General features: G+C 36.6%; 2 protein-coding genes across 2 annotated transcripts; one reads left to right on the plus strand and one right to left on the minus strand.

Annotated features, from left to right (window-relative positions):
* Positions 1-562: 562 nt before the first annotated feature.
* Positions 563-13,267, minus strand: LOC132622018 (uncharacterized). Its single transcript, XM_060336525.1, has 26 exons — positions 12,960-13,267; positions 12,378-12,539; positions 11,224-11,389; positions 10,993-11,109; positions 10,774-10,907; positions 10,528-10,687; positions 7,798-7,865; positions 6,958-7,044; positions 6,607-6,722; positions 6,048-6,222; positions 5,860-5,970; positions 5,700-5,778; positions 5,455-5,598; positions 5,205-5,318; positions 4,990-5,111; positions 4,808-4,890; positions 4,597-4,721; positions 4,309-4,426; positions 4,099-4,236; positions 3,199-3,295; positions 2,943-3,068; positions 1,678-1,770; positions 1,490-1,595; positions 1,209-1,351; positions 1,001-1,087; positions 563-919 (listed from the first exon to the last, which is right to left on the minus strand). The coding sequence occupies exons 1-26, from the start codon at positions 13,107-13,109 to the stop codon at positions 800-802; spliced, it is 3,141 nt and encodes a 1,046-aa protein (XP_060192508.1). The 5' UTR covers positions 13,110-13,267; the 3' UTR covers positions 563-799.
* Positions 13,268-14,321: 1,054 nt separating this feature from the next.
* LOC132623288 (AP-3 complex subunit sigma-like) lies at positions 14,322-18,121 on the plus strand. Its single transcript, XM_060338023.1, has 7 exons — positions 14,322-14,595; positions 14,697-14,739; positions 14,938-15,002; positions 15,917-16,013; positions 16,841-16,911; positions 17,379-17,470; positions 17,628-18,121. Exons 1-7 carry the CDS (start codon positions 14,527-14,529, stop codon positions 17,692-17,694), a joined length of 504 nt encoding a protein of 167 aa, XP_060194006.1. The 5' UTR covers positions 14,322-14,526; the 3' UTR covers positions 17,695-18,121.
* The last annotated feature ends 729 nt before the right edge of the window (positions 18,122-18,850 follow it).

Below are 18,850 nucleotides of genomic sequence, written 5' to 3' on the forward strand. Positions count from 1 at the left end.
AAAACAGCTTATAAGTAAAAAAAAAAAAAAAAATTAGACTACTCAACTTATTTTTTTTAGCTTATAAGTTGCACACAGCTTATATAGGCATAAGCCCATCCAAACAGGCTCTTACTCCGAACCTAAACTTTTTTTTTTTAGCGTCTAAATATCCCAACCTCAACTATTATCACTTGTAAAGTTTTATTTCCATTTGAAAGTGGGAAAATAATTTTTCTTTGAAACCCTGAAAATTATTGTGCTGGAAATGAATCCAAAATTAAAAAATCTACATCACTCAAGTATGATAACACTCACCTACTCCCAATCCTCAAACAATTGCCATATTCCCTGAATTCCAAAATCCTTGTTCAAGTACAAAATCACTATAAAATCCACTTAGATAAGTTTGACACAACATATACTACTACAATCTCCCTCTTGTGATGTATGAATCTGGATTGTGCATAACGTCAAACAATTGGTCGGGGCTCAATTGGTTAGAATAAAATAACACACCCAGTGTAGACCCATTTATGAATTTAATAAAAATGAAAAAAAAAATTGCGAAGACAATAGAAGATAATGCATGCACTAACATTTTTCTTTTTTCTTCTCTTCTTTTTCTCAAAGAATAAACTGAATTTCTCAATACAAATACAGGTGGCTATTGGCTCTTCGACTAGAGAACTACACATATACAAAAGTTGTGCTGCAAAATTTGAAGAGCTCCCTGCCAGCCAACAGTAACCTTAATAATACGCATAGTGTACATAGAGTTGCACCAACACTGGCAACGTTCTTTTGAACATTTTAATTATTACGTTTTTCGGGCCTTGACGACATGAATACTTCTAACAAGGCCTTTCCCAGCCTCGCCTATGGTTTTTAGCGTACTCAAAAGATCCTTGCTCTCTGTGGAGTCATCATGCTTCCGTTTCTGGAAAACAGACCACAAGTACCATCTTGTTAATAAAACATCCAAACAGCATCGTTACTCCAGTACAACTAGAAAGCATACCTTTAAACTTGCTTTTCCTAATGTAAGACCAAGAGCATCACCACCCACAGCATCGTACCACACCTTGACCTCATCGGGAAATCCTCTCTGCATCAGATGGGGGCAGGAAGAAAGAAGAAAATCAGCATCACAGGAACAGGGGGTTCAAGGGATTCAATAACTGACTTGCACCTCAGTGGGAAAAATGTCAGCAAATGTAAGTACTTGCCTCGATCTCGGAAATAAAGCACCTTACTGGATCAAAATCCACCATCAGCTTATTTTTCAATTCCCCAGAGTTCACTTTGAAGTCTCCAGGAGAAAAGAATGGATGGAAAATCTTGGTTGCACGCCCACGCACCACACACCGCTCTAGAAGAAATTGGAAGTGTTTCAGACACTAATTAGTACTGGTGTTTTCAATGCTTAATGGATGAAAAGGGGTGAGGAAATAGAGGTAGATATCACGCCGAAAAAAATGCAAGCACAAACTAAGATGAGAAAAAGAACCTTGTTCGAGTTCGGATGGGAAGAGAAGATGCTGGGGATAGGGCAATTTATCCCTGTGGAGAAGAACAACAGCGTCATAGTTGCTCAGAGGCGTGCGGAGAAGACACTGCAAGATAAAAGTCAACAGCACTATGAATGACACATTATAGCAAAACCAATTCACAGGAACCGTTGATGTTTTTACGTACTTTCCATCCATAACAGTCATATCCATCTTGCGAAATCAGTTTGGTCAACAAATTTGCACTGCTAGTTGAATAAGCCACCAGTCTTCTTAGGTCCTAGTACACAACAGTACCCACATTAATGCCAGAGGAAAAGCAATAACAATCGCGAAAACTTATCCACACACACCACGATCATGAGAGGAGTCTGTGCTCAAGACCACTGAATGACTATTTCCTAAAACTAGTCAGGGTGCCACACCTACATGCTCAGATTGTGTTAAATTAAAGGAGTTGTCTTGGTTTCATAGAAGGCTTAAATGCTTGATTTTATTGTTTGATTGCTTGATCTTGTGATATCTCACAAGCCATAACGTTAACAATATTTCTCTGGGAGTAGCAAGTAGGTGAGTAGTGTGCTGAAGTGCTGTGGCTGTCTGTCCAGTACTCACAGTTTTTTTTATCCGTACTTCAAAGTTCACTTTGGTTCATAAAATTGTTTATTACTAAAAAAGTAGTCCTGTTTCCCAAGCTAAACATCCATGATTGACTTAATGGAAATTTTAAGATGAGTGAGGGATAACCTAATGGTAAGGACCCTCCACCTGCAACAATAAGGTATAGGGATCAAGCCACCAAGGGAGATAAGGAGGAATAGGATCAATATTGAGCTCCTGGGTGAAAGGTTTGACAATGAGGTTTACCATATATATTTAAAGTGTTACTTCTAGAGTTACTGCTTCATTATCTAGTCTAGGAGTACAAAAGAGAAAAAGCTGCACAAGAAGTGGAAACGTAGATCTGGTGTAATTTTGTGTTGTATATATGTTTGATAAGCTTCCTATTCAATAACGTTCAGTTTGAGAGTTTTAACCTCACTGGTCCAAATATAGTACAGTACACATCATGGTTACAATCATATGAAATACTTCTCCTATCTCTAAAATGATGCTACGACAAACAATTTGGTTTGCATATAGTATTAAGAATTACTTTTGTCGTGAGCATGTATATGGTAGTAAGGGAGCAGCAAAAGATTGGTTGCAAATGGAAATTAAAATTTCCATGAGCCTCTCCAGAGGCCACTTTTCTACATTTGAAACCTTGGTCATACATTCTAGGATCAATTGTCTTAAGTTGACATCTAATCAACAGGGTTTTCAGAACATATATAAAGTAATAGGATGCAAAACATTATACTTCTCACATGTTTCTGTTTCGGTGAACAAGATTCCATGAAATACAGACAAAGATTTAATACAAGTGCTTGATAATTGAGAACCACTTACTGCTGCAGTTGGTGAGGATCTTGTCCATGCTTCAGATGTGATGTCATATTTAGTAGCTAAGAACATTGCAGGACTTAAATTCTGTGTGTCCTTTTCATGCTCTTCTCTACTTGTCATGAAATTCTCCTGTCAAAATTCGTTTGAAAATAGTATTCTGAATTATAAAAATATTACATGGAAAAACAAGAAAAAAGCATGGGAAAATTTTACCAACAAAAATGCCCTCCAAAGATTGATTATTTGACTTGGTACTTACATTAATTTTATTTTTCTCCTCAGTTGAAAAGTCGCCATCAAAATCAACGATTAAGGGAGAAAAGGCCCAATCATATTCCGACAATAATCGTAAGAACCTGTTTAAGATACAGATTATAAGAAAAAGTGACCAACTTACAAAGTTTATAATTAGATTTGAAACTAAAAGCACCACTTCAGATTTCGTCCATTTCTTACCTCAAAACAACGAGCATAAAAGGACAGGTATTAAAAAGGGGAAAAACAAGCAAGGAAAAAGAACACAACTACCAGTGCTCAAACCTTGGTTTGCAAGAAACACTACCAATTAACTGCTCGCAAGAGTATGTTTTGACGTGATTACCGTTATGTCAGTAACTTTTGTGTTATGTGGATCTTCTAGCCTACATGGTTCAATCTACGAGGAAAACTGTAATTCCACCCTGTCTTTTCTATTCTTTTGAGGAATCCGCTGCTGCTTAAATATATAGAGGTACAAAAAAATTTCTTATTTAATTTGAGTCCTTTGCTTTTTATAATTTGCGTCAATCTTGGGGTTTTTGAATTCTGTTAACTGTAGACAATCTTAACAAAACTGATATGCACCTTCAACAATTCTTTCTTGGTCTGCGTTAAGTTAAAAATTTCATCAGACAGCATAAGTGCCTTGAAGCTTCTCATATTGTAGAGTCCTTTATTCATGAGCAGTTAGAAGTAGCTTCCGCAGATATCAACTTATCTTAATATGCACCACACTCACCAATATATAATATGATAAGTATTCTCTCACAAACTTGGGATAGCAAATGAGAAGAACTGCAAGCAGTGAAGTATGGAATAACTGCAGATTCCATAGGGAAAGAGAAAGTAAATGGTACTAATATAATTGAGTAAAATGAATTCTGAGCGACAAATATTAAACCTCAAAAATCCTGTTATTCGGGAGAAAGGAGGTTCAAATGGCAAAGGTCTCAAGAAAAGATCTGAAACCAACAGTTCAACTGCCTCCTCTGTCAGCACCGTGGAAAATAAGTGTGCGGAGACCCATCTTTTAGCTAGCCTGCAAAGCAAAGAGGTAAATGAGCTATAAGGAGGATCAAAGAGGGCATGGAGTATGAACTCAGGTTCTTACCGAACTATTGGTCCATATATGGGATAACGACCCCTTAAAGCATTAATCTTGCTCGCATGTTGCTGTCGGAGAAGAAGTTTTCTGTCAGCAGAGAGGCTCCATTGTCGACTATTATTACCTATAGAAAGAAACATCCTTCATCAATACACAGAAATATGTTCTTACAGAAAGAACAGTAGGTCACTACAGGCACAAAGTGTCTTTTCTTTTATAAGGTAAGTTCCATAGGAAAAGGGAGATTTCCTATATACACTAAGAAGTAGAGAATACAAGCACAAATTTTCTTACTTTGCCCAGTCACCAAACCTAGAGCCCTTTCATGAGAAATTTTAAGGCGGAATGCATAGCCAGACATTAGAACATCTACATCATCTTCTGTAGCTGTAAACTCCATCCCCCAATTGTTCTGCAGACTGCCATAATGGTGCACTCAAACGAGGTTAATGTTGGCTTACATAAAAATATTGTTCCTTGAAAAATAAACTCAAGAAAGACTAACCTCTCAGCAATTCTAAGAAGAAACGCAGTTTTTGTCTTCTCTATTGCAATTTCGTCCATTGGCCAATTTCCAGATCCTTCAAGCTATTAAAAAAGAAGAGGGGGGGAGGGAATCATTAAGAAGTCTTGGGATTCACTGCAGATTATACAACAAAAAAACCATACAGGGTTAGCTTTTCATGCCTGAATCATAACTTCAACTGGATTTATACAGGTTGAAACAGGTTTCCTTGGTTTTATCTGAACACCCTTCTCGTGTGCCAGAGGATGAGGCATGGGCGGGAAGACAGATGTCAACCTAGCAGCTGTGACTACTTGTAAGCACAAACCACATTTGCAGTAATAGAAGCATCAAATATATATGTATGAACAGCACTCTTTGAGTAGAGACGGGAAACCTGAATCCAGAGCTTGCACAGTCGACACCTTTAGTGGAATGTCATTAAGCTGAAGCAAACGCTTTGACAGCTCTTCAAGTGCCACCAGCAAACTTTTTGAGAATGATATAGGATCTGAAAATTAACTTCATTATTCACAAGGTACATTCTTCAAGCTTTGAGAAGGCATAAGGCTGAAAGTAACCAGCAATTTTTTTTATTTTTTTTTGAGAAGGTAACATTTAAAAGTAACCGGCAATTATGACCATACCTACATCCCTGTGGAGGAGACAAAAATCAAGTTGATCCACAGTAGGAATGATCTTTTCTTTGGGTATGGAAAGATGCCTAGACAAAACATGCTCAGCAATATCTTTTATGATGAGATGCCTTTGCCACTCCTCATGTTCCCATACTGGCAATTGAGGACCATACAGAATAGAAATAAAAAGATATCAATTTCAACAGTCACTCAGTATGGCAGTAGCAGAAACAGAAGTATATCTATGACCAAACCTGCAACTTCAGCTATTCTACTATCACGAAACTGTCGAAGAGACGCCTTTTCTCCCCAAAACTTCCGAAATTCTAAAGCCTGGTGGGATGTAATGAAGTATGCATGAGTAAAGCAGACTGAATAAAAGTTAACTGGATAATCAATAAGATAGACTTGTACCTTGTCTCTTTCCTCAGGGCTAGGACCTATGACAGTCATTTTAAAGGCTGCCTCTGCAGAGTTGACAGAAATCCCAATAAGCAACGGCTCATTGTCTAGCTCTGACAGTCCCTAGAATAGTTTGTTACCAGAATAAGATCAGTTATGCACCATGATATCTTAGTTGAAGAACAACCGATAATATATACCTCTTCAAAGTTGCATTCAGATGGAATGTTTCTCCAAATAACACGAACAGAGTTAGATCTGTCTCCAAACCCTTGGTCCATGAGGGAGAGTACCTTCTGCTCCTGAGATCTCCAAAATTCGTCATCTAAGCAGAATCCTGAGCTTGAAACTTCACTGTTTCCCCTCAAGTTTAACCTAGAGAATCAAAGCACGATATGAGTGACCTTGCTAATGAACAACTAAACTAAAAAAGGCTAATAAAAGATATTTATACTCCCATGAATTGTCATCGAGAACTTAGAGTAATCACTTAGTATTAGTACATGACCCATTCTTGTTAGCATTTCCCCCAACAAAGCCTCTTCGGTTGCATCCCCCTTATAAAAGCTCTAAAGACCAGCGGAACATATTACAGATCTTTCAATAGATATTTAAACATACTCATTATTTTATAGGACGACTAGCTCCAAATAGCATCATTCATAATTGCCACCGCAAATTCAGAACTCTGATAATAGCAAAAGGAAATTCACTTCGAAGATACTAATAGTAGAGCAAATACAGTATCCTTTGACGCACCTCACACAGTAGTCATATCTAGCTGGAAAGTCAATCTTTGTGATAAAAAGCTCATCAAAACCACCATCTTCACATTTATTGATGCAATTAACTGCCAAAGCAGCCTCATTACACAGCTGTAAGTTATAAAAGCAATCAAAACATTGTATTAGTGGAACATGAATCAGAGTTGAAATAAAAAACCTTTCTCCTTGCTTTTTTGGAGCACCTGAGAAACAAACTATGGAGGAAGGGCAGTGTTATTATTTCTCCATTCTCATTAGCTATTAGATCATTATGGTCAAAATGACTATGCTCTTATTATTTAGATTAAATCAACTAAATGTGCACTTTAAAATTCTTATAAATCACCTCTCGGAAACCATTGTGCGACAGGCGGAATGCCAAATTGAAGTCCTCAAATGAATTGCAAATGACCACAGGAAACAACTGCATATCCTGCAATTTCAAACTTAAAATGAGTATGGGTACAACTGCAGTCTTGGAGACAAGAAAAAGAAAATAAGAAGTTGAAGCAATTCACAAAAAATGGAAGTCATGCATCTTATGAAGAGGAGCAACTACAATCAGGTAGTGAGTTGCGAGTTCTCAAAGACCGAATAATGGCATTTGTAACAAGGCTTTTAGATGTTGACGCCTAAAATGCATGAAATGGAGGAATGAACTAATTAAAAGCCTTTGTTGTTATGATCATGTCACCAATTTAGACTAATAAAAAAGGGATCTGTAACAATCAGCCCAGAAAAAATATTCTGTAAGCATAATAACCAGAGACAGATATACTGATTTAGCTGAGACAATAACCAAACAAGTACACGAACTAATGCAATGTAAGGTGGGCAACAGGTCTGACATTCTCCCATGTACATTGCTTGGAAAGGTGAAGCTCCATTCTCTGTCCAGGTGATTTAATAACTTTTTCACTCCTTGTTGATTGTTAGTTTCTTTTTTATCATAAAGGTCTTGGATTTTTACTTCTTAATTAAATCCTTGGAACTTCTTCCGAATTAAGTCAATCATGAATCATAGATATATCTTTATTTTTTGATAAGGTAAGGTAAAATTCTGTTGCCGAGATAAATCTTTATAATCTTTCACACGTTCTTTTTGGTAAGTATGTCTTCTTAAATTCTCGTGCACACTTGCTGACAACTATAACTTGTAATCACCAAACATAGCAAAGTAATAAACCTTGTTTGAAGCATTTTTTTCATGCTGGGGCTGAATAAAAAGCCCTTTATCCCATGTCTTAGAGGTGGCTGCAAACATAGAGAAATGATTAGTACTGAAGTTGTTCTCTAACTCAATCAAATAAAAAATAAGTATGAAGATCACACCAATTAAGATATTTCTCTTGCCTTGATTAGCTAACTCCAATAAATGAAAAGATAAAAGATGGAGAAAAACAAAATTACTACAGCACCAAATGCTCGGAAATATACATGTTAAATAATGTCATCAGTTCTAGAGAAACTCTTTGTACATTAAGCCCATAACTTCAGTTCATATTCATGCTAAGGTTATTTACAAATGTTTGGGAGACTATTAAGGACAGTGGGAGGTGACTCGGAGCACTTCCCAGTGGAGATGGGGTTGCACCAGGGATCAGCTCTTAGCCCATTTTTATTTGCCTTAGTGATGGATTGTTTGACGCGGCAAATCCAAGGTGAGGTGTCATGGTGTATGTTATTCGCGGATGATATAGTCTTGATTGACGAGACACACAGCGGAGTGAACGCTAAGCTTTGGAGACAAACTCTGGAGTCTAAAGGGTTCAAGTTGAGTAGGACCAAGACAGAATACATGGAGTGTAAGTTCAGTGACGTGACCAATGAGGCTGGCATGGAAGTGACGCTTGGTACCCAGGCCGTCGAAAAGAAAGGAAGTTTCAAATATCTTGGGTCTATTATACAAGGAAATTGTGATATTGACGGTGATGTCTCACATCGTATTGGTGCAGGGTGGATGAAATGGAGGCTCACTTTAGGAGTGCTGTGTGACAAGAAGGTGCCACCAAAACTTAAAGGCAGGTTCTACAAAGTGGTTGCAAGACCGACTTTGTTGTACGGGGCAGAGTGTTGGGCAGTCAAGAACTCTCACGTCCAAAAGATGAAAGTTGCGGAAATAAGAATTTTGCGATGGATGTGTGGGCACACCAGGCGATATAGGATTAGGAATAAAGATATCCGAGATAAGGTGGGAGTGGCATCAGTGGAGGACAAGATGTGGGAAGCGAGACTGAGATGGTTTGGACATGTGAAGAGGAGAGACACAGATGCCCCAGTGCGGAGGTGTGAGAGGTTAGCTATGGATGGTTTTAGAAGAGGTAGAGATAGGCCGAAGAAGTATTAAAGAGACGTACCTAGACAGGACATGGCGCAGTTCCAGCTTACCGAGGACATGACCTTAGATAGGAGGTTATGGAGGACTCAGATTAGGGTAGAAGGCTAGTAGGTAGTCACAGTTTTGATACATAGTCTATTGTCATTTGATGCTTGCTACTATGTGTTGTTTCTTGTACTTCAATTATCTTACTTATCTGTGGTAGCTACTGCTTCCTTTTCTCAGACTGCTCTATCATGACTTGTTCGCTTTCTTTAGTTTCATTTTCATTTTGCTTTGAACTGCTTGTGCTTATCTGACCTTTTCTTATGTTTTCTCTTGAGCCGAGGGTCTTCCGAAAACAACTTCCCTAGCTTCCGAGATAGGGGTAAGGTCTGCGTACACTTTACCCTCCCCAGACCCCACATTGTGGGATTTCACTGGGTATGTTGTTGTTGGGAGACTATTAATTGTTGGGTAATTGGTTTTCAAGTCAAATGCAGGAGTTATCCGACAGAGAACTCCTTTTTTCCCGTTCAAGAAAAAGTCAAATGCAGGTTGCCACAAATTCTAAGGATCAGCATAATTTAAGCATCTAACGTAGTAAGCGGGCCTTTTAAATAAGTTACCTGGTTTAGCTAAACCCAGACCCCACTTTGTGGGATTTCACTGGGTGTGTTGTTGTACCTAGTTTAGCTAAACAAATCATGCTTATCACCATGACTTAAGGGGTTGCTTGTTGCCAGGATTAGAGAAAAAAAAATCCCCGCAAAATTCAGGATTATTTTATCTCGCGTTTGGTTGGATTTTTGCTTCCGAATATAAGCAATACCGGGATTATTAATCCCGATGTTACAATCGATTTTGTATGTAATGAATCAAACATTCGTCAAAGAAAGCATATGCACTTTTTTTCAAGTAATAAGATTTTCTTAACAAATGGGCGGAAGATACCCGCGCACAAGAAGTATAGCAAAAAGTAGAAAACCAAACAAAAAGATATTTTTTTACGAACAACACCCGATCTTCTATACCTATTGGAATCTCGTGGGTGCACGAGAAATAAATAAGGGAAAATAGGCTATCCTCAAGTGTACAAATCCAGGGATTGTTAATCCAGTATCACAATCCATGCAACTCCCGACATAACTTTTCTTATGAACCAACCCCCACACCCAAAAACCCAAGTGTTTGATGCCCAAAAGTCATAGGATGAACTAACACACTGCAGCTAGGAATTTTATTCTCATCTCGTTCAATGCAAAATACAAAGGTCACAATGAAGTTTTCCCCATTAACCAGAGGAAGAAAAGGAGGGATGCTTAAGGAGAGGTCGGCCAGCAACAAATAAGAGAGATCGAGTAGGGAATTCTTAGCATACTCAAGGATTTCATAAATTTCTTTAAGTTTAGCTGACTTGATCAACTTTTTCTTTTCTACCAACTCCAACCAACTAAGAAATACTTGATCCTCTGTGACATCTTACATTTTCCAACAGAAGTCTAACATATCTATGTCTCAATCTAGAACATGTTTTATCTTCTGCTTGTGCAGGTAATCGTAGTACAAGAAAACCAGGATAGAGGACAAAATACATACCAATGAAGTCCACTGTGATGCGAAATATCTGCATTGTATTCATGGAACTGGTTATATGATGCCTACCAGGTTTTGTTGCAAGGAAGGCCAATATTATAGAGATTAGAAACCCATTCAAGCAATCATGGGCATAGATTGAACTCCTTTGCCGAGCCCACACCTACAGAAATGGACCTGATGTAATATTCTGACTAAGAAAAGCAAGCTATTGGACTATACTAATTCCTTAAAACAAAATTGGCATACTTTTAGCAGTATCAAGGCTTCCCCCAATTCTTTCCATCCAGAGAAAGTTTTTTTGACAAATTCTGCATTATCCTCAAGAAACAAGTCCTCCAATATACTATTATTGTACCTGGGTGTTGCTCGTAAAGCATCTCCTAGATGTGGAAATAAGTGCAATCATTGTTAAGAAGCAACTCAATATGAACATAGAAGTTTGACAAAATATCTAAATATATAAACCTTGTTTGAGAGTATGGATATTGTTTCGCTCCAGCCGAAGTTTTGCTGCACTGAACAAAGATGTTGCAGTAGGAACTATCCTCACAACAAATTCAGCATTTCCAATAAGCTTAACAGCTTCAATAACAAAAGAACATCAAGTCAGTTAAATGAACTGAAACTTGCAGTAGACGCCAGATAACTTTACCCACGAAGAAGCAAGAGAACGTAGGGCAGATAGTCTGACTAGACCTGGATAGATAAGTAATATAGGTTTCCGAGCCTCATTTTGGAAACTAGACCACCTCACAGCTTTGATTAATGGAGATTTTGTCAGCTGCTCCTTGATTTTGCAGAGATAAAGGAATCTTTTGGCATGGTATCGATAATTTAGGTAATCTTTTTCATAAAAGCACTCCTGCCAAAAGGAACAGATTAGAAAGAAAAAAAAATGTCACAACAAGAAACTAAGAAAAGGAACACATCATTTTTTGATCAGGATTTTTTTTTTTTTAATGATTGTCAGAAGCGGGAGAAGAGGAACATATCATGAATGTGGTTATTCACTATGAGACCGGCATGATCATTTTGCGCAAATTAATTTGGTTCTGATTATGTGCACATGAAGCAGTAGGTACTATCTGCACACCATTCATTCAGCATCCCAACGAATGAGCTTTCACCTATGATAGATCCCACGAACAAAAACTTATAATTCTATCACAACCAGGGGCGGAGCCAAACCCCCTTTGGCCAAAAATTGCCCAGTATATACAAGGTTAAAATTATTTTTTATGTATATATAGTAGATATTGAACCCCTTTGGCTTCTTCATTTGTTTACTCCATATTTTTGAACCCTCTTAGTGAAAATTCTAGCTCCGCCACTGATCACAACTATATAACCATCATTCCATGTGTGTTTCCCAGGCCACTTTTTTTCCAGTATTATAAGACCTCGACCAGGATTCATTAAGTAAAATTTCTTTCAATTTCTCCACATTCATAGTTTGGAATTTCGAAGGCCTATATTGTGTAACAAAAGACGCTATAAGGAGAAGATGAAAAACAGATAGCTTGCTTTATTCATCATGTTCCCTGCATTGCTGTTAACCCAACTTTTGAATGGAGTCAGACCACGTAGAGCAGTTTCTGATTTCAAGTGATTTGATTGTTTCGCAATTTAAACATTCTCACATTTCCATAGCTTCTAAATCCTGCACCATTATATAGACTAAGAACGAGCTAAAATTAAAACTTTTAGACCATTTCAAACGATGTGAAATTATCCTTTTCTTACATTATCGTATAATCAAGTATAGCATTTGAACTTAGCATCAAACTGAAAAGTAAATTAATTACAACATAATAGAATACACATCAAGTAGCGTAATATCGACAGCACACCTTTGGCAAGTGAAGAAAAAGATCCACATTTAGATCGTGCTTGGTAACGCATTGTATAGAATAACTCCCACGAACTTCTAAAGATTTTGGCTTCTTAAACGTGAATTCCACCTTATCAGCATTGATGTCTCTAACAAACCCTGGAGCCAAGTCAGCCGTAACCTGCCAATTAATGATTCACTAATTAAAAGAGGGGAGTGGAGTTGGAGTCAACTAGAAACTCAGCACAATTAAGAAACTACTATTTTGTGTCCGTGTGTAACTTTTTTTTTTTTTAAAACAACCATCAGTGAGTGAGACACTGCGTACATAATTTTAAATTGTTCAACTATTTATGAATATATATATATATATATATATATTTGTGTTTTGTGTGTCATATGCAGAGAATTCAGATAGACCCGCTGCCGCAATAGCAAGTTCACTGTATATACAAGGTTAAAATTATTTCATATATATATGTTGAATTCACTTTGCTTGTTTGTGTGTTTATTTCTTCATATTCTTAGTAAAAATACTGGCTCCGCTACTAACTAAAGCATTACTAGGTTCTCCAATATATCATAAAGGTTTTAGAAAGACCTGGTCGTCAGGGATCTTATCAATTGATTCTTTGATGGCGGAGACGAACTTGTCGACGGTTGCAGTGATTTCAGGGGAGTGTTCGAGCTGGACCTCCTTCAACAATGCCCTAACCTTCAAGTTCATCGAGTCCGTGTAACCTAACGCCATTGCTATGCAGTTTCCAGCTCAAAATTCCTGTAAGAAAAAGCTGCTTTGATTATCTTTTGACTGCATAAAAGCTTATAAGGAATGGTTTTTCCGTCTAAAACCCTGAACTGCTGCAGTGAAACAGCTAAAACCCCAAGCAGAAGAAGAAACAGGTAATGGGCCATTTTTAATCTATCTGCTGGGTTTCCGACACAAGTACTTTGATAATGGCCTATTATATTGGAATATTTGCACAAATGACCATTCTAAGGACAATATTCAAATTTTATTCCCATTTTAGATTTGCTTGCAGAGATTCATTCGATTATAAGTGCCCTCAAAATAGGTCATACAGTGCAAATATCCCTTTTATTATTGCGTCGAGGGGTGGGAAATTTGCGGGAATGGCCTTCGCTGGGGTGATCTTTAATTTTTGTACCTTAAATTGGTGGTATTTAATTTTTATACGCTGCTTTTGCAAATTTTGCCTTAAGGCAGTATTTGCACAGTCATAATTTGCAAAACTGTCTATGCAAATTCTGCCTTTGCATGGATAGATTTGCAAAATTCTGCCTTAAGGCAAAATTTGCAAAGGCAGAGGACAAAAATTAAATACCATCAATTTGAGGGGCAGAACTTAAAGACCACCATTGGGATCCTTTATTTCTCATGCAAAAGGAATAATTTTTTTTATTAGTGAATTATTTATTTTAAAATATTATATTATTATTCTTATTTTTTATTTTAAATTTTTTTATAATTAGTCTTATATGAAGTATAATATCTTCTTAATTTATTTCATGTTAAGATATAGGTAATTCAACTTGTCATGTTAATATCTAGCAATATATTAAACTAAAGCCCTAAAGTAACTCAAATTCAACTTTTTATATTTTAATTTTAAAATTTATCTATAGATTTAAAAATTTCTTCTCTTAATTCAAATTCATTTAGATTACGTGCTAGTTTATTCTTTTATCGCTTTTTAAACGGGTCATATTTGATTGAGTACAAAATATGAATTTAGTTAAAAGATTTTAATAACATGTCATGTCAACTTGGAGAGAACGAGGGTTTGAGGTATTTAGATAGTAATAGTTGAGTGATTTTATTATCCTAAATGTGTGATTTGTATAGAAAATTTCCTAGACAGACATGGGTGACCATTAACTCTGCAAAATATTTGTCTAGTATAGATTCAAACTCTTATATTTAGTTACATTACAACTATTCAGGAAAAATATGTACAGAATTCTATCAATTCAAGGTGAAATGTGTTTAATTAGATACTAGAAGTAGTAAAATAAAATTTATGAATAAATAAATAAAGGACCAAATTGTAAATTTGATTACAAATTACAATGTATGATGGAGAAAGAAGAGAGACAGAGAGTAGCATTGGGAGCAGTAGTTGTTGTGAGATTTAGAGGAAGAAAGAATGATAAAGGCGGTTATGGTGATTAACACTCTCGGCAAACCTCGCCTTTCCAAATTCTACGAATTCCAGGTTGGCCCCTCATAATTATCTTTTGCTGTTTATTAGTAGTATTTTTTTATTTTTTTTTGCTGAGTTTCTCAATTTGATTTCGTTGTTGGGATTGGAATCAGCCAGTGGAGAAGCAACAGGAGCTCATACGCCATGTCTACGCAGGTAAATACACAATTCGATGGGTTGAGTTCTCATATCTCAGAAAGTCACCTTCCTTTTTCATTTCAATTTCCTTCGACAAAGAAACTTTTTGAGATAATAACTATTAGTTGAATGACCATCTGAGAAATCAGCTCCAATTTGATTGAACTGAGGTTTCGTTTTGTTGGATGTTTCTTCTTTTTGGATTTCATCTTTCAGTCTTAAGCAACAGGCCTGACAATGTGAGCAATTTTATTCGGAGCTTAGGTTCAATTTTTGGCCCGGTAAATTACTTGATTGTCTCCTTGTTTATTCTTTCGGTCCTGGCAGCAATTTTTGCTTAGTAATTCTTCCATCACTTAGAGCCCGTTTGGATTGGCTTATAAGTTGTTTTGAGTATTTGGTTGGTCAGCTTAAAGTCATTTTGTGTTTAAAATAAACTCAAAAAAATAATTGGGCCCATTTGACTTAGCTTATCTAAAGCAGCTTATAAGCTGAAAACAGCTTATAAGCCAAAAAAAATAAGTTAGACTACCCAACTTATTTTTTTTAGCTTATAAGCTGTTTGCAGCTTATAGACATAAGCCCATCCAAACAGGCTCTTACTATGTGGATTATGGAAGCATCCTTCTGTAACTCTATATAATGCTTGTGCTGGGTTTGCTAGCTATGTGAGGAAATTATGTATATAGATTATAAATATTCCACAATCTACCATTAGAAAATAGTACATAACTCTATGATCTTAGAGCTTAAGGATTTTCCATATACATATAATGGCACTTTATCTAAGATAGAATGCTGTGATGCTGTGTAAATTCTTGAAATGATAAACATGAAACTATAGAAACTTGATTTCGCTACCCTCGCCTTTTTGGAGAGGGAAACTTATTTTTCATTAGTTTTATGTTATTTATCCTCTCCCATCAAGTGGGAAGTTACATACATGCAGAAAACTTACTTTCCAACTGAAATAGTGGATTTTAGATAATTAATATTGATTAAACCTAGGTAAATGATGGGCCAAAATAGGACAAGTGCAGTTCCATAGATACTAGTATCACTTAGGCAACAACTTAATGCTAGACTGCTTTAAATTGTTGCGCTCTCCTTTTTTGTGATATACAAATTATATCATTTTATACTCGCAAGTATAAAGAGCAAATTATTATAATAGCCATTGCTATATCTTTTCCAGGATACAAGGCTCGTGTATAAGCACTATGCTACCTTATATTTCGTGTTTCTATTTGATAACTCTGAGAATGAGTTGGCCATGCTCGACCTAATACAAGGTATTTGTTTCCTTTATTTACCTTGTTTAGTTGCAGGGGAAACACGTTTTGAGTTCATTTTTAAGTTAGCCCCCCTAACTATGTTGTCAAGAATTCTATGTATGGCAACTTTTAATGATTGAAAATAGGAAGAGAAGGATGGAACTTAAGGTGGAAAATCAAGACAACAACTCGAAATAAGGGATGTGCAATAATATAGTTCAATAGAGCTTTTGTTTTGGTTCTTGGAGAAATAATTGTCTCCAAGCAATGGGGAGAAAGATAATGGACACTCACTCATATTAAAACTTAAAAAGTACCAAGCTTCTGGACATCAGTTTCGGCGTGGTCTGCTTATTATTAACACTTTCAATGATATTGCACAATTTGTTGACATTGCATGAGCCAAAAGCAAATGAATCTCGATTTTCTGGGATGGGCTTAATTCATAAATAAGTGGATAATTGCTTCTTCACAGTTTCTGTTTACTTTTTAAATAAGTTCAGGGAAGAACGATTTCACTACATGATATATTGTTACAAGTGTATTCTCTCCATGTATGTCCTGCATGGCATAATCTGTTCTTTATAAAGATGTTGCTCAGTATTCCTCCATGATCATTTACCGTCTTCATGTAGCGAAGTGTCAACAGAATGGCTTCCTCTTGATCATCTTCCGCTATAGTTTTCTCCACTTGTGAGATGCTACTTATGTGTTCATAGAACCTTGTGTCATGTCTAGTGGTAGCTGCTGATATTTGAGTGGCATTACTTGAATGTTTGTTCATATGAGCTCTTGTTGATGATGTTGTTGAGCTCTTGTTGATGATGTTGTTCTCTTTATATCAGTTTTTGTGGAAACACTTGACAAATGCTTCAGAAGTGTATGCGAGCTTGATGTAGTATTCAATTATAGCAAGGTAAAGTATTGCACTAACCTATTTATTGTATTTATATACTTATCTTTGAAACTTAAATATTCGTATCTAGAAAACCAATTTGGATATATTGGTGGAGTATATCTTTCTTTTTTATAATGCATTGGTGGAATATCATTAATAAGTCTCAGAACCTTTTTATCTTTTCCGATTAGTTGCAGAACTCTCATACTCCCTTGACAACAAACTCTGATCATTACAATGCATGAGATGTTTAGATGGACTCCTGTTTTCCAGATCACCACTTTTCCCAAAATTGGGCACCATTGTGACTTTTAATTGTTATAACGTATAGACTCTAGTAATAAAAGCTTGTGCACATTCACAGTTTAACAGCAAGCTTCATCCTATGCAATACATTTCAAGTGCTATTTCTCTAGCATTTTTGGGGGTATGAGTCAGTATTAGTCTGCCTATTTTGTGTCTAATGGACGGATTGACTTCTGCAGATGCACACCATTCTAGATGAAATAATTTTAGGCGGTCAAGTGCTAGAAACAGATTCTGTTGAAGTTATGAGAGCAGTTGAAGAGATTACAAAGTTTGTTTCTCTCTCTTTCTCTCTCTCGTGGACACACAAGCACACATGAATGAGACACCTGTGTATCACTTCACTGCACTTGCATTGTCATATATTTCTTTTTCCAATTCCAGCTTTATGTAAGTTGTTTTAGAGAATAATTCCTACTTAATTGCAGATTAGAGTCAACCACAAGTGCTAGCACATTGATCAACAAATCTATTCCATCTTGGTGGGCTAGATAGCACATATTCGCTCTGTACATTACCAAATCTGATTGTGTTGGAAATGAACTCTGTTGAATATGGCAGCAGCAGCAACAAAAACAACATACCCATGTAATCACACAAGTGGGGTCTGGGGAGGGTGGGGTGTACAGAAACCTTACCTACCTTGTGAGGGTAGAGAGGTTGTTTCCAATAGAGCCTTGGCTCAAGTAAAGCATATCACTCTGTTGAATATGGCGTTTATACTTTTTCATTGTGGCATGTTAACTGACTTCTCAATTCGTAGTCATAGCTGGATACACCTTTATCTGTGTTATAGGATTTTCTTTATAGGGTCCTTTGCTGTTAGTTATACCGAGTATTAAAACAACTACTATGCAAAAGCCAAGCTGAAATTCAGTTTAAGTACAATATTCTAATACAATACCTACCTTGTATGTTGAAACTTGATTAGCTATTGTAAGCAATTCTTTTACTGAAGTAAGGGAACAGCTATTTCTGCTCTCAAGAACGCTTTTGCACACCTTATAATAGTAGAACTATTGGTTTAAGTTTACAGTGTTATCCTTCTTTTTTCTTGTGGATAATATAATGGTGGTGTTTAGGTTAGTTTATGCACGCCTTGACTAATCCACCTGGTACGTGCTATTAGATGAGAAGAAATCATGTCATTTTTTTTTGTTGGGATTTGAATCGTGATCTTCATTGCTAATTTGCCAAGTTACTAATGTTTGTGCGAAAAATGAAGCTGTTCAAAACAAAGGAAGACGCAGAAAGTGCACCATTGCTCTCAACATTTGTCGTGCCCTTCAACTATTTTCCTTTTCCCGGCTTACAGTATTCTTTACATTGAGGGGTACTCATTCTGAAGATTCTTCAATCGAAGAGATTTACACTAGTGATCCGTCAAACCGACTTCAATTTGCAGTAGACATTATTTGCAATATAACGAGGTGAACCTCTATTGGCTAAAACACTAACGTTTTTTAGACTAGATATCATTATTACCAGTCTCATGAAAAATTGGCAAGAAAACTAACGTGTGCCATTGGGTTCTTCATTTAAAAAAGCCAGATTAACTAATGCTTGCAAAGTTTGAGGGAGGGCCAATCAAACTTATTTCAGGGTATAGAAGGACGAGGTTGAAAGATCTAGGGAAGAGGAGCAGCATGCT

The sequence above is a fragment of the Lycium barbarum genome, chromosome 12, assembly GCF_019175385.1.
Source record: "Lycium barbarum isolate Lr01 chromosome 12, ASM1917538v2, whole genome shotgun sequence".
Classification (NCBI taxonomy): Eukaryota; Viridiplantae; Streptophyta; class Magnoliopsida; order Solanales; family Solanaceae; genus Lycium; species Lycium barbarum.